Source organism: Artemia sp. Qi Xiang Cuo, chromosome 11 (genome assembly GCF_049724085.1).
Source record: "Artemia sp. Qi Xiang Cuo chromosome 11, ASM4972408v1, whole genome shotgun sequence".
Classification (NCBI taxonomy): domain Eukaryota; kingdom Metazoa; phylum Arthropoda; class Branchiopoda; order Anostraca; family Artemiidae; genus Artemia; species Artemia sp. Qi Xiang Cuo.
In genome coordinates this window covers 69,253,002-69,270,137 of record NC_142804.1, presented here as the reverse complement: position 1 = coordinate 69,270,137, position 17,136 = coordinate 69,253,002, and the positions used below count along the sequence as shown (strand labels likewise).

At 35.9% G+C, this 17,136-nt stretch overlaps 1 protein-coding gene across 1 annotated transcript in view; it reads right to left on the bottom strand.

Annotated features, from left to right (window-relative positions):
* Positions 1–5,843: 5,843 nt before the first annotated feature.
* Positions 5,844–17,136, bottom strand: part of ND-B18 (NADH dehydrogenase (ubiquinone) B18 subunit) — a 38,513-nt gene continuing 27,220 nt past the window's right edge. The window contains exons 2-3 of the mRNA XM_089097367.1: positions 13,772–13,940; positions 5,844–5,990 (exon numbers count right to left, since the gene is read on the bottom strand). Coding sequence (XP_088953493.1) covers positions 5,909–5,990; positions 13,772–13,940 — 251 coding nt within the window. The 3' untranslated portion in view covers positions 5,844–5,908. The remainder of the gene's footprint in view (positions 5,991–13,771; positions 13,941–17,136) is intronic.

The following is a 17,136-nucleotide window of genomic DNA, read 5'->3' as shown; positions in this document are numbered from 1 at the left end:
ACAAAGTCGACTGAAAGACCTGAAGCTACATTTAAGGAAAGACCTGAGCTACATTTGATTCAGCAGTACAAAGTCGAAAGACAGTCAAGTAGAAACTTTATTTTTTAGCGACGGATTTGTGTCTTTCTATGTCGACTGGAAATAGCAAATCGAGCCCTTTTGTTTGGTTTTTCCTGAAGACCCGTTCATTTCATTAATTTTCTTAAATTAATAGCTTCAACAGAAACAGCTCCAGGCAAGGCCGTACCCAGAATTTTTTTCGGAGGGGGTTTTACTCAAAGATTTTTTTCAGGGGGGGGACACAAAAAAATCTCAAAGAACGCATACAAAATTTGTTTATATCCATTTTTGTTACGGTTTTACGAGTCAAACAAACATTTCGGGGGGGGGGTTCCAACCCCCCCCCCCCCTTTGGGTACGGTTTTGGCTCCAGGAAAAAGCTAAAGCAAAAACTTGATTAGAAACATATCGGGCTCTGACTTTTTAGCGGTCTGGTGTCTTGAAAGACAACATAAAAAAACTGAAGCAATATAAGCGTTTCATTTGTGCTTTCTATGTCGACTATACAGCATAGACAGCGTTGCCAATTGGTAACAAATATCACTATATGATTTTCTGGTTGATTTAGTGGTTTTCTTCAATAATCCAGTGATTTATGAGCAAACATAGTGATTTTTAGTTTAGGTAATATACAAAATCTCTAGAAATAGTGATAAACCACTAGGGGTGGCAACTCTGATTATAGGTAAATGTATTATACAGAAACGGAAATTCCTACCTTCTCCAAAAACCTTTGGAACACAGCATATCTCAAGCAATTTCTAATTGACCCCGCCATCGCGCGTGCGCAATGACGAATTTTTAGCGATGGCTGGTCATATGCTGGCTGACTAGCATCATAAGCTAATACGAAATTAATCAATTTGAGGCCCTGTGATGTCCTATTTTCAAAACAAATTTTCGTTACTGTATAGTACCTATGCTGCGGTTGACCGGGAAATAGCTAATCAAGCACACTTTTTATGGGTTGTTCTAAATTGTTTCTAATTTGTTTCTGAAACCGTAATTTTTCCTTTTTTTTTAAACAAGTGTATTAATTCACCTTTAATTTTTATTTAATAATTTCTATACCACCAAGTACAAAAACAACGTTTAGTTGTCGTCAAAATTTTATGTATGAATGTCCACTGGGTCGACAGATAATCAAATAAAATGGCAAAATTTTTTGTCGTGTCGACTAACAAGGCTCTATCGCATACGGCATTGATTGGCGTACTTGGAATAGATGGCGTATCTGCTGCTTTTCCCCATCATCGCATAAAAAAGAAACCAAGGATTTTCGTGGAGCTGGCCTTTGGCATTAATATGTAAAAAGACAAATACAAGAGAAAACATTTTCAATTGAAAAGAGATAGCTTATATTTAAAAAATATTGCTTGTATATGTTACATTTTTTTTAATAATATGTTTACAAAAGAGGCATGTGAATTGAAAACAATTCAAAAGATAGATATTACTCTATTCACATTAGCTGCATCAATGAAGAATAATTCCAAAATTAAGAATAATGATTAAACCAGAGACATGAGGCAAATCGCTGTTTCTGAAACCTTCCCAATAGTACATGATGGACTACCCACTCTCTGTTACCTTCGGAGCGCCATTTGTTCAGACAGTTTTAGGCGTTTACCCCCCCCCCCCCAACCCCGCGGAAAATAGGGTTTTCCAAACCTGAGAATTTTATTTGAGTTATGTTTTTTTTGGTTTAATTGAGAGAGATATATATTTATTAAACCAAAAAAACAACATCAGCATTAACACCCACCCTGAGAAGCAGAAAGTGAAAAAGGGGAATTAACACACTCAAATATCTTAAAAATTTTGAAAAAAATCGCAATTTAAATTTTATTGAAAATACTTCAACATGAAGTTCTGCAATTTTTGGCAGTAGCGGGTGCCAAATTAAAAAAAGAAAAAAAAATACATGTAGGTGAAAAATCATCAAAACTTAAGCGAAAAACATATGGCACCAAAAAGTTTAAGAAGTTGTAACCTGGATTTTTGTTTCGAGGGGTTGGGGTATTTTTTTCGGGAGGGGTACAAAAGAAACGTTAAAAAACACATAAAATGTGAAATTGACATCTAATCCTTTATGATTTCTGGTCTACGCTGTTATTATGAAAGTAGACCAACATTAAGCCCCAAAATGAGCAGAATTCAGTCCGTATAGGAGGGGGACTGCCCCTTCCTCATCCACACCTTTACCTCATGGTCGCTCAAACTTCAAAATGTGCTCTTTCGATCAGAAATTGAGAGTTCTAGTCCTTTTTTAAAGTCTAAAGTGATTGGAGACCAGCCAGCCGCTTGGAGGTGGTCTTTTCCGGGGGGAATTTTCGCCAGGGGAGTATTTTCTGGGCGGGGGGGGTGGGGTTACCGCGTGCCACCATTCACCCATACTTCTTCACATCACTAATTGTCTATTACTACGTGTTTCAGTATTACTACCATTCTTGTTAGATGCCAGGTGGCTGTTAGCTACTCGTGTATTGCAATGCTTTTCTATATTTGAATAACTTAGTTTCGATTCCCTATAAAAATTTGTTGAAATTTTTAAAAATACAGTATTAGACGTGATCATGTTTACACGTCCTCCGCCTGTTCCACTACCATCTCGCATACTGGGAAAGTTCAGAATTATGTAAGGATTTATAATGTGCATCTATCTTCCACCATACGTGGGACACTTCAGAAATGCATGGCCCGCGCCACCTTGGTGTATACGATTCTTGAAAGGAGACCCTTCACAATTGTTTGCAAGTAGCTTCAGCAATCATCTAAATTTAAAAATTTGAGTTTCATAAATAATCTAATCACAAACTTGTGCACAATTTTCAATTTCAAGCTCTTTAATTGCAAATTTTTCTCTTGTGCAATTTTTAAGAAGAAGAAGATGATTTTCATTGAGACTAAAAACAAATACGAAATAAATTTATCGATTTAGTTTTCCTTTAGTCACTTCAACCGCTCAAAACTGAAATATTTGCTGTACCTTTGTTAAATATATTATATATAAATTATAAATATAGATGTCATATATAAATAATTTTATATTCCTTTCATCAGTTTTGCTCTTTAAATTTTTTTGGAACTAAATAGTTAAATTAGGCAAAATTGCAGTACAAATTATTTGCAGCAAGCATTTCTAGTGAGATAAGCAATCAGACACCAGAACTGATTTCAGAGGAGGGAGACACAAAAACGAAAACTACGCTAAAAATAAATGAGTCATATTGAAAATACAATCAAATATAGCAATGCATAATTGTACAAACATGAAGGATTTAAAATTAGCGTTCGAACAATTGAAAGCAAATTATATACTTAATAAACTTTCCTTTTTATTTAATTTGCAATCAAGATATGTTCTAGGTGGATCATTCTGGAAATTACAAACAAATATAGCAATGCATAATTGTACAAACATGATGGTTTTAGAATTAGCGTTCAAACAATTGAAAGGTAATTACACATTTAATAAACTTTCCTTTTTATTTAATTTGCAATCAAGATATGTTTAAGGTGGATCACTCTGGAAATTTGTTTTCAGCAGACAAGTTTCGCTCTAGAAATTTGTTTACCATTCAAAACGCATGATTTGGCCTCCAATGCCTTCTGAAGGAGGGGGTTGCGTCCCCCATAACGTAATATTATCAGCCCCCCCCTGAAAAATTAGCATTGGAAAGATCTACCGTCTGCCAATGCATTCATTGTGGCTGGGATATGTACTTGTCATACTTTACAGTAGATCTATTTTATATTGATTTATCTTTTTTATATTGATTTATAAGTAACAATTTATTTCTAATTTGTTTTATTTTTAAGTTTAGTTTTTAATTAGAGAGTAAGTGTCCGTAAATATGCGTGGGAGGAGTGCTGGGAATCTCTCCAATTTACCAAAAGTACTATTCATACGTTTACAAAAGGCGATTAAACTCTGTGTTTTTCGTTCTATTTTAACACCAGAAAATTAGTGTCTATGGGTTCTAGACTAAACTATGTTACTGCAGACTGCAGGCGCTTTATACTTTCAAAGTGCTGTTAAATACTTTTCTATTTGTTGAAAAGGTGATTAATTAGTGTTTATAATATACATTTTATATTAAAGACTTAAAATACCAACGACATCAGCTTAATAGCATTTTTGCTCCCTTGGGCCCATTTTAGATCTATTCATACTTAAAAACCCTGATCCTGGTTTTGTTAGTTTTAAATCATAAAGTCTTTAGGGTAGTATCATATTTTCGTCAGTATTGCCATGCTGAACCACGAAAACAAATAAGAAAAAATAATTAATTAAATCTGACAAAACTTTTCGTCCGTACAAATTCAAACATTAACAATCGGTTAATCCCCCAATACAACTACACCTCCGAATAAAGCTTTACCTTCTTAAGCTATTTGTTGCAAAATATTTAGCTATTTTTGCTGATTTTTCACCCATATTTCTTCTTATTTAAATCTGGCACCTTCCACTGCCAAAAACTGCATAGGGAAAATAGAATATCAATTGTTTTTTAACTTCCTAAGATATACATGGCTTTGTAAATTTCCAGTTAGCCAATTAAAATAACCAGACACTATTTTCACTGTCCTTGGTACTTACAATTTCCAAATTTTCATTTACACAGTTAGCTTTTTATTGCATAGGCGGAAAAGCCACTAATGTGCTATGGTTGTCATGTGTGCCAGGGGTTTCCGGTACCCGATTGGCTACATCTTGAACAGGTGGAATTTTGTATTTATTTACACAGCCTACTTGCAGAAACAAAACTATGAGGAAGCATGCCAACATGCAGGGGGAAGGATCCATTTTAAGGTAGAAAGGCCTTCCCATAAAGTTGGACAAAACATATAAAGACGCCAAAATTAATGGTCTAGATTCTAAAATTACTTTAAAGTTCAAAGGGCCAGAACATTGTCCCCACAAATTCCACACGAGGGGGTGGGGGTACGAGAAATTTTTCTTTAGGTTGAATGGAAGGCCTCGGTATAGGTTTGGGTAAATCGTAAGAGCATCCAAAAATTTAAGATTTTTGGTCCAATATTGCACCTATTTTAAGTACCACACCCTCGTTCCCACAAACTCTGTGTATTCTATTTTCAGTATTCATTGAGCAGAATAGTTTTTCTCAACTTCAATATGTAATGTATAATTATTCCATATAGGCTAGGTATAAACCCTGACTTTCGTTGTTTGCGTTAGAGGTTTCCACTTTATATATCAGAATTAGTATATTTTTTCCATAGCATACACGACCAGCATTTTTCTTTTCGACTTAAAGTAATTATTAAAGGAGAGTACAAATTTTATTATCTTAATCTTCTAAACACTTTGTCTAAAAAAACAACAAACACCTCCATCTATAATTATTAATCGAAGTCGTCTAAGTTAATAAAATTTTAGCTGGATTAATACTAATTCTTTCTTGTCTTCTACTTTATACTGGGAATACTACTGGGAATATACATACTTCTTTTGATAAAAAAAGCACAATAGGTGCGACATTTTTTCAACTTCCCTATTTTCTGTAAACCAACTTAGCAAAACAAAATAAATTGCCAGCTTTCAAAAATTACACGTTTGATCCAAAGAAAGGTAAACTTCAAATTACTATTCGAATTATCATTAATTAAACTAAAACTTTGCTCCACGTTCTGTTTTGACTCGGAAACACTTCACTGTCAATGGGATTTGTAGTTGTAATTCCTCTTATGCCAACATTAAAACGCCAAAGATTTGCTTCGTTTAGATCTTATCTTCTACAACATGAAGTACAAGAAAATAACCAAGAATCAGTTTTATTTACACAAACAAAACTACCAAAATTGAATTATAGTTCACCAGAGTTCACGCTTGACCCATATCAGCACGAGCTCGTTTTTCGTCAATTCGTTTCTCTCTTTCAAATTCCCTCATCCTCAGAACATGGCTAGAAGACAATAAAATTCCATCAGAAATTTTGTTTTTCTTACAAGTGCTAAAGGTAAAAGAAATAAGCAGATGACCATTTCTTGAAACAAAGTATCTAGTGGGAAAAAGCGACCCCCCCCAATGCAAACAAACTTCTCATGTCAAAAATGAAGTCTTTCGCAAAAACTGATTTCTTTTTAGGCATTCATAAAGACGATTCATTACAATCCCTGTATTACACACACGTATACACGCATACATGTACACACGTATATGGAATTTTGTTTTGACGGGGGAGAGGAGGGTAAGAATGAAAACAAAGAAACCCAAGACATATGTAAATTACAGGGCAAGAGTTCGGGGGGGGGGGATTTGAGTTGGGTATTTATAGTAATTTCTGTTCGATTTGGGTTTCATTTATTTATTGATAGTGATTTATGGGTATTTTATGCTGGATAAATTATTTGACTTTATTTAACCTCATAATACAAGAAAAGCTGATAACTTAACTCATGAGTTTAGGAGCACCACTCGGGCATCTTTTGTGATTCGCCATTATGGTCCCCATGTTTGGAATATATTGCCCGAACGTGTGAAATATGCGCCCAGTCTTCCGGCTTTCAAGTCACGGGGAAAGAAGTTTCTTTTATCTCGTGAGTGAATTTGATGTCAAGCCCACTCCAGGTTGTCATTCTGTTTAAGGTATTTGCCCATTTTTTTTTTTCTATCTACTTCTTGTCTTTTCCACTTTCTCTCTTTTTTTCGTTTATTCCTTCATCAGGTGAGTTTCTTGTGTGTTGAGTAGCTCGGTATGAATGTTGTTTTAATTAGTTGAGAGTGATAACCTTGCTTGCCCTTTCAAGCTTATTGCCTTTCTTGGCAGGCGAAAGGCGATTAGTGTTTGTTTTCTTTTTAATAAATATATATCTCATATCTCATCTCATTGGTTTAATGTTCTCTTTACTTTTCTCTGAAAGACATTTTTTGTGGAATTTTTTAAAATTGAAATTTGTTTTCAATTGATAAAGTTTTTTCGTTGGTCAAGAAAATAATACTTTAAATCCTCTCAGTTTTTCTCTAAGAGAATCTTGACTTTGGCTTACCATTTACTATGTTAGACAAAATGGTGGAACGAATTTTAATAATAGTTGTACTATAGTACTTTGGATGAATGGGCGTGGGATATAATATTCAAATAAATGGGTTGATTATCTGTATAATCTTGGAGATTCTACAGTACCGATGGAATTCTAGCCCCCATATGTCACAACCTTGAGCGTAGGATCCAAAGTGCACCTTGTTCTGTGTACGCACCTACCCTGTTATGGTCTCATAATTGACTTTTTCTTAACGATACAACTTGGTGACAATAAAGTCAACCATACCAAAAGTATCTTTTCATTTAATTTTCTCGGTTTCATCAGGGAGATGCATAGGCTACACGAAAAATTTAATTTTTGGGATATCATCCACAAACCAAACTACAGTAAAGAGAAGAATATACTGAATAAATTTCCGTCGGGAATGTGTCAAGTCACAACCCACACATAGAAAATACCTTAAAGCACACCTTAAAGGGAAAATAAAGACCCGTCAATACATTTTTTTCACTTAGGAACAAGTCTTTCGATTCACCCCCGCCCAATCTAAACGAATTCACCCTTGTTCACATATGCATCAGTCACATACAAATAGTAAAATATAATCCTAGCAAGAACATAAATTATTTAGATCTGAACAAGAACATAACTTATTTAGTCTAATAAAATTTAAATTACCATACAGACAAGAAAGAAACAAAAGAAGAATAAAACTGGACAGCTTTCTCAGAAAACAAAGAGTCACGTTTCTTACTTCTGTTCATAGATAAATGTTCACTTTTAAGTCCAAATTTCGTATGTTATCCTATTGAGGACGTTCCTCAGACTATGATCGGGAGGAGGCCCCTTTCAGTGGGGCCATGCAAATAAAATTTATTTTAAAACAAAAACGAAACCATAAAAACACACAGGTATCATAAAGTCCTCTTTTTGTTCCCAAAACTAGCCAGCCAACATACGAAGCCATTGAAGAATAGCCAATTTTCACAAAATTATGTTGTTTCATAGACATACACATATTTATTGACATACCCGACATAGGACTAAGAAGCAGTAAAACTGAACTGTTTACAAGGTACATAAGAATTGCACAAACACAGACTATGATTACTTTATGCTGTTAAACAGACCCGTGAAAGGGAATAAAAGAATGATGATACCACGTTGTGAGACAATAAACTGACTCCAACGTATTCTGTCTTCTGGTGAGTTTGTTTGGGGGTGAATTTGGGGGGAGGATATACCTATGTTTTGAGCTTCTTAGAATGAATTGTCCAAATTTGATTATAAGATTTTGGCGGTGGTTGTGGAGTGACTCAAGTCCCGGTAATTCAAGGACCTTTTCGTAAAAAGTGTAACTATCTCCCGTCATAATTTTACAAGAGCGTATTTGAATGGCCACAATATCTTGGGTTAGCCCGGAGCTTAACTAGAAACTTGGGCCCCAAACAGAACATATGTATTCTAGTACAGACAGAACGTAAGTCATGTAGGCCAGTTTTATTGACTTTTCACTGAAACCCAACCTTTTCATTGTAATGAGCGATTGCGGGGCAGCGTAGCCTAACAATCGTAGCCGAATCTGCAATCAGTTGAGAAGGTAAGGCCCGGTATCTTCTCATTGTTTACAGGCTGGAAGAGGGATACTGGCTCTTGGAAATCAGTTTTTAGAGGGTTAAACCTCATTACCTTCAACTTAATTTCATTGAGAGTGAGACTTACAAGTTGACAATCGGTGTGAAACATACTAGTAATGTTACGGGCAAATTCTGGCACAGCAATGTCTCCTTCGAGTACATAATCCAGTAGGAAGGATGAATCGTCCACAAATTTGTATCTATCCTTGAAAGACATAAGGATGTAGTTTATGAGAGCCAGGAAAACGATACCCTATCCAGGATGACAGCCAGGATTTTGTAAAAATAGAACCAAATTACAAGATTCTTCTTTTTCTTATATAGAATGTAATTTTCATAGGCAGCGCTTTTTTTTGTTGGTCTTAGACCAGGGAACTTCTTATCGAAGCAGTTGTCGTAGAAACTTCGAAAAGGGCTCATTCAATTGGAAATTAAAATGACTTGTGCCCTTTTTAATAGTCGAAAGTGATTAGAAGGCAAATAACACCCCTTCCACGCCAACCATTTCCCCAAAAACAAACAATCAATATTTTTAGATAGCCATTTTGTTCAATATAGTTGAAAGATCTAGAAATCATGCCTTTGAGGAGGACACTCCCCCCACAGTCCTCAGGCCAAGGATTGTAATTTATGACCTGGGGGCAAATAAGGTTTTTATTGAAAGCTGTCGTAGAAACTTCAAAGAGGGCTCATTCAATTGGAAATTAAAAGAGCTAGTGCTCTTTTTAATAGTTGAAAATGATTGGAGGGCAACTAACCCCCTCTCGCGCCCACCATTTCCTCAAACACATGCAATCAAAATTTTGAGATATCCATTTTGTTCAGCAAAGTTGAAAGTTTTGGATATTAGGTCTTTAAGGATGATAATCCCCTCAGAGCCCTCAGGGCAAGGGTTGTAAGTTATACCCTGGGGGCATATAAGGTTTTTTACTGGAAGCGTTGTCGTAGAAACTCCACAAAGGGCTCATTTGATTGGAAATTAAAAGGGCTAGTGCCGTTTTTAATAATCGAAAGTGATTGGAGGGCATCTAAACCCCCTCTCACGCCCACCATTTTCCCAAAAAAATCCAATAATAATTTTAAGACAGCCATTTTGTTCAACGTAGTTCAAAGTTCTGGAAATTATGTCTTTGAGGATGACAGTCCCCCCACACCTCTTGGGGCAAGCGTTATAAGTAATGCCCTTGGGGCATAAAAGGTTTTTTTTAGAAAGCGTTGTCGTTGAAACTTCGAAAAGGGCCCATTCGATTTGAAATTCAAAGGGCTAGTGCCCTTTTTCATTGTCGAGAGTAACTGGAGGGTAACTAACCCCCCTCTTACTCCCACCATTTCCACAATCACATGCAATCAAATTTTGAGATATCCATTTTGTTCAACGCAGTTGAGTTTTGGAAATTAGGTCTTTGAGGATGGTACCCATCCCCCACACCTCTCAGGGCAAGGGTTGTAAGTTATTCCCTTGGGGCATAGAAGGTATTTATAGAAAGCGTTGTCGTAGATACTTCAAAAAGAGCTCATTCAATTGTAAATTGAAATGGCTAGTGCCCTTTTTAATAGTTGAAAGTGATTGGAGGGCAACTAACCCCCCTCTCATGCCCACCATTTCCCCAAACACATGCAATCAAATTTTGAGATATCCATTTTGTTCAACACAGCTGGAAGTTTTGGAAATTAGGTCTTTGAGGATGATAATCCCCTCAGAGCTCTCATGGCAAGGGTTGTAAGTTATGCCCTGGGGGCATATAAGGTTTTTTTATAGATAGCGTTGTCGCAGAAAGTACAAAAAAGGCTAATTCAATTGTGAACTGGGAGGACTAATGCAATTATTAATGATCGAAAGTGATCGAAGAGTAAATGCCCCCCACGCCCATCATTTTCACAAATACTTCCAATCCACATTTTTATACGGCCCTTTTGTTGAACGTAGTTGAAGGGTCCGGAAATTATGTTTTTGAGTATGACAACCCCCCTCCGTCCGGAGTCCTCAGGGCTAAGGTTGTAAGTTATGCTCTGGGGGCATATAAGGTTCTTATCTAATGCGTTGTCGTAGAAACTTCAAAAAGGGCTCATTAAACTGAGAATTGAGCGGGCTACTTCCCTTATTAATAGTGAACAGCGATCGGAGGGCGCACGCCCATCATTTACTCAAACACCTCCGATCTACATTTTGATATAGCCATTTTGTTGGACATACTTGAAAGGTCCGGAAATTACATTTTTGAGTATGAAAACCCCCCTCCCCCCACAGCCCTCAAGGCTAAGATTGTAAGTTATGCCCGGGGGGCATATACTGTTTTTTTTATAGAAAGCGTTGTCGTAAAAACTTCAAAAGGGGTCATTAGATTGGAAATTGAGAGGGCTATTGTCCTTTTTAATAGTCGAAAGTAATCGGAGGGAGAATCACCCCGCCCCACGCCCATCGTTTCCCCAAACATTTCCGATCAACGTTTTGATATGGCCAGTTTGTTCAACGGAGTTGAAAGCTTTGGAAATTATGTCTTTGATGATGACAGCCCTCCCCCCATAGCCCTCAGGACAAGGGTCCTAAGTTATGTCCTTGGGGTATATAAAGTTTTTATAGAAAGTTTTGTCGTAGAAGCGTCAAAAAGGGCTCATTCGATTGGAAATGGGGATGACTAATGTCTTTTTATTAGCCAAAATTGATCAGAGGGCAAATCCCCCCCATGCCCGTCATTTCCCCAAACACTTACAATCAAAATTTTGAGATAGCTATTTTGTTCAGCATATCAGAGGGGTCTGGAAAATATGTTCTTGAGGATAAAAAATTCCCCAGACCTCAGGGCAAGGGTTGTAAGCTATGCCCTGGGGACATATAAAGTTTTTATAGAACGCTTGGTCATATAAACTTCGGAGGGGGTTCATTGAATTGTTAATCAGACGCTCTAGTGCTCTTTTTAAGAGTCAAAGTGAGAGGGCAGCTCCCTCCTCCCCCCCCCCCCACGTCGTGTTGTCCCGAAATGCATCTAATAGAAATTTTGAAATACCCATTCTACTCAAAATAGTCTAAATATCATATAACAAGGCTTTTGGGGTTGAAACGAACCCCAGAGATTAGGGGCAAGGGTTGTAAGTTATGCCAGGGTGCATTTAAAGTTTTTACGGAAGGGATGGTTGTTTAACTTTAGAAGAGCCTCAGTATTTTCTCCCTGAAAAAAATATGTCAATACAAAACGAACAGAAATTAATTAGAAAAAGTTTTTCCACAAAATAAGTTTTTCAAAAAAAAGTAAAGAACTCAATTAAACCAAAAATGAACAAAAATAGAATCAAATAATCTACCAAGTATACAACTACCACAAATCTGTATCAATAAATAAATGAAACCCAAAACAAACAGAAATTAAAATAAATAATAAAGTCAAACTCAAAACGAGCAGAAATCAATATGAGTAGGGTTCTAAGCCCCATGCTTTCTAAAAGCCAGAATATAATTAATACTTCATTGAAAAACATTCTTTTAAGTATTCTCACTTTTGTAACTTTTAGAAATCAAATATTAATTAAGATTTTAAGCAATAAATATCAGCATATGTATATTAAACTGACAATGCACATTTCTTTTCAGTAAATTCATTTGAATTTTTTTTACCACGCAAGAAGAGCTACGCAAGACCACGCAAGAAGAGAGCAAAGCAAGACGAAGTCTGAGGGTGAAAAGTTAGGGTAGTATGGTGGGTGTAGGAGCATAGCTCGTCTAAACTCAGATATCTTTTGATTGGCGATCTGAAATATTTTGAACAAAACATTCAACTTAGGCTAGGCTAGCATCATTAAATCCTTATTTACTAGCAGCAATTTTAACTACACTAGCAATTTTAAAACGGCAGAGTTAAAATGGATCACATATCCACCAACGAAGCAAGTATTTTGAAAAAAAAATCATACTTTAAAACGAACTAGCCAGACATATTTTGACGAATTAACTAACAGAGGCAAGCATACTTTAAAAGCGAACTAGACAGATGTATCTTGACAAATTATCTAACAGAGGCTAATAAAATAAACAAAAAATTAACGAAAACAAAAATATTTGAAGACATTTCCAATTGATGCTCAGGAATATTAGAGCTTAACTAAAAACAACAGCAAAATTAAGTTAAAAATGATTTTTTTTCCTCTTTTTTCCTCATTTGCTTTTATTTAGTTTTTCAGAAGCAGTTGTGTTTTATAAGTACTAAATATTCAAATACGGAATGATGTTTAAAATTCAACGATTCCACTCTAGGATTGCCCGCCCTCCTCTTTAAGAAAAACTAGTAAATTGTGGCCTAAAATGCACTCCCCTTCCTATTAACAATCCTCTCATATTTTCAATCATAGGGCATGAGACCATAATATATAATCCACGCTGGCACTGGAGTAAACCCAGATAATACCATTTGAAAATACACCATTTTGAACAGGCAAGATTGGGTTAATACTAAGTTTCTAAATTCGTCTTTTTGAATTAGATGCATACAAAAAAAAAGAGAAACAGCCCCCCTCCCCATTCTAAACATAAAACAATTAAACAATTATCAAATGTTCACTATAAATGTAAAGATTAAAAAAATTGAAAATTTTGCTGCTACTATTGCTAAATTGCTTATATAATATATATATATAAGCAATTATTATTGTTAAATTGCTAAATTTTGCTAGGTACTTCTGACATTACATTTTGATTTTATATATTTTGAAATTGATGAATTTTATGAGTTTGCTTCAAAATACATAAGGCAACATTAATCAAAGTTACCTGGTTTCCCAGGAAGAGAAGATAGGACCCTAGCCTCACCGCTCTATGCCACGCCACGGTAAAAGGTCAAGTAAACGCTGTGCTGAGCAACTAAACCTAGGAAGTACCCGCATTCAGAAACCATACACACGAGGTGGCAGGTGCCAACTGTGGCGGAAGTGTACCAAACATAACGAGAACTGTGCCACCAGTGGCAAAAAATGTGCCAAGCAAAGCAGAGTTGTGATGCACACGTAGTGTTTTGAGATGTGCACCAGGTGACGAAAAGTGGGCACTTTCTAGAATTAAACAAAAAGAGACATACTCATCATATTTGCACATATCCAAAGCATGTTTTTCATGATGACATCTCCATCCTGCTGGAAAATTTCTTTTTCTACAAGCCTCAAAATCAAGAAACAAATGAGCACAATAGTCTCGTTGCTTGAAAGGAATCTTTGCAGCTTGCATTTCTTCGAAAGAGGTTTTTTGTTCTAAAAAAAAAAAAAAAAAGAAAAACAGAACCACGTTTGTGCTGACGCAAACAAAAATCAATTCAATATCCTTAAAAGGATATACATCCTTTTAAGCACTGATGACATGTTAGTTGTTTTGCCGTCTAAATTGTTAGCAACAATTCAAGGTAACATACGAGTTGGAAAAGAGGGACCTTTGGCAAATGGGACCTTCATATACAAGTAAAGATTTGCATCCGATTTCACTTCAAAATGTACCTGCAATTTTCTTTGAAAACAATTCAATTTTTTTTAAATTTCACTAACCATAAAAATATATGAGAGCTTATGGAAGATATATAAATATATGGAAGATATTTACTAATATATTTAGTGATGATGGTGGAAACAGACATAAGTGGCAGATGGAAGAATTCACCTGCATTAGTGAAAATTTTACTTGACCCCCACCCCTCCCACCGCAAAAAATACCACATTTGTCATAACAGGCAAATTATATAGACATACAACAGGAACAATCTACAAAATCTATAGATTTAAAGGCCGAAAATACCCTCCTCTTTGAGCAGTTACTTCTTACTCACAGTTTGCTACCACAAACTGTTTGATATTGTTATGGCAGATGTCTTAAATCCCACATCACTTTTCCTTTCCTACTTGTAAGGTCTGCAGGGAGTAGGTCCTAGAAATTCTAGGAAAATTAGCCCTATATTGAATTGCTGTATTTTAGACAGCAACTTCTTTAGAATTTAATAAAACTAATCAAGTAACCAAAAGAAAAAGAAAGGGCAAAATAAATAGATGCCCTGTAGTACTATAGTCTCAAATATCCACTAAAATAGTACAATTTCCACGCCCAGCAGCTTTAAGAAATTCACTAGATTTTTAATTTGACATTACTTGCGAATTAATTAAGCTCCACTGTAAATCTGATCATCATGCATTTTCGATTACAATTACGGTTCCTTAAAAACACCACTACTCATATTTAAGGAAAGATAGCCAGTAATGATGGGGGGGGGGGCAATGACTTGATTGCGTCCCACTTTACTTCCCACGGTTTGGTGGACCAAATCTTGTCAACAGCAGTCTTGAATACATCAGTGAAGCAAGCAGTAACCACTGCATGAGCAAGATTGTTTGGACAAGCCACTATTCTATTTGATGAATCGTGGTTGCAGATTCTGGCATTCTCGCTCTGCTGTTTGCTGTTCAAAATGTGGCAGCATCCCTTTCCCAAAGTTGCAGTAAATCAAACACTAGCAGAAGAATACAGCCTTGTCTGGAAAGTGATGCCTCCTCTAATTTTGATCCATAATTGGAATTTGGCTTAGAATCTACCTTGAATTCTGGAAATTAACTCTCTCGAGGTAAAGTCAGGGTTGCCACCCTAGTGATTTGTCGCTATTTCTGATGATTTTGAATATTGCTTAAACAAAAAATCACTAAATTTGCACAGAAATCCCTAGAATATTGCAAAAAAACACTAAGATCTGGTAATTTTTTGTCACCAGATGGCAACACTGTCTACAGTCCACACAAGTTTGCTCTTTAGAAACTTCACCAGTTAATCCTTAAGAAACAATTATCAGAGCTACTTTAAAATTTCCCTCTCTCGCTAGCTTGTTTTCATCTACAACTATTGCTTACAATCTTGCCTGTCATGTTTTGCTCTGCCTAAGCCTTACTTACTTGTTACTTGTGGCGGGAATCATAACACAAACACAAACAGTTATAACACAAACAGTGTTAAAAATCATCATAGCTTAGTGCCCTCTGGAGGGAGAAGGAATGAAGATAGCTAGGGCCTGGCCAATATGATTTTTTGGGGCCTGATATAAATACCAATTTATCTGATATAATTTCCCTATAAATTCCACTCAAGAAAAACACTTTTTAGCTAAAATATTGATTTAGAAAATATTTAGAAAAAAAAATCAAGCCAAATAAATTTCTAATCTGGACAGTAAGACTGTTTTAAGCCAGTTTAGTTCCATAAATAAAAATATGTGAAAATCCGATTGAAAGAAGTGAGCAATATTGAAATTGATTATTCAAAACCCAAAATTTCAATAGCCAGAATTTATATTTTAATCATTCACATATTACTGTGAAAGCTTTACTTTACATTCATATGATATGTTCTCTTACAAACAAATCCATGCTAGGCACACTGGATACAGAGGTGTAGATAGGGTTCTAAGTTTGGAGAAGGGACTTAAAGACTGTGTTAACAAAATCGTCAGCATGCAGACAAATAAGCTTAATTTCCAATGTGTCGGCATGTGGTTGCAAACACCTTGAAACACCCCCCCCTTAGCTACACCACTGACAGGATATCATGATTTTAATTGATTGGATTTTACACCCATGCAAGCGAGCATTCATTAAACAGAAAAGTATGGTTTATTGTATTCTTTTTAGTTCTTTTGGTAGAAGTTGTATGGTCTTGATCTCACCATAAACAAATTTAGAACATTGCTGCACTGGGTATGTGACAACAAATATACTTTGACGTCATTTGACTCACCTCTGCTGCTCTCTCCACTAGAACAGTCTTTCCTGGAACAGGAAAGCCTGGAACAGTCTTTTCTGATTCTACTGTTTCAACTTCCTCTATAAATTCCTTTAAAAAAGCTGTTGATTGTGAGTGGGCAAGTGTCGAGTGGAAATGTCACTGGGATGCTCCTGTGATATTCAGATAACATCATTTCCAACCCAGCGAAAAATAAAGGAGGTTATAGCCACCTTAACTTGCTGGCAAATGCGATGTAAAATAGCAGACATTAAACAGTATTTAAAATAGCAGACGCAAATTGTATAAAAATGACCGAATTTAAAATCTTGGAGAAGAAAGGCAGGATAGAAAACATGGAGAAGGGCAATTGCATTAAAAAGAGAGCCTAAAATATCACAACGATAGATACCTTGAAGCTCTATTATTGAGCAAAATGCCTTTCTAATTTTGTCTTGAATATTTAAAATTAACATTGACTTCAAACTTCGACCTGAACCACAATAAGATGACCCCAGATAAAGAACAGTTTCACAAACGGGAAATGAAGATGCATACTCCTGTTACAAATTAGTTCAGTTGCAACTAGCATACAGAATTAGTTCCTAATGCAACTAGTTTCAGAACGACTCAACAGAATAATATCATCAGCATATGCAATAAAATACACATGCTGCCCCAAAGAGATACAGGTTGTGG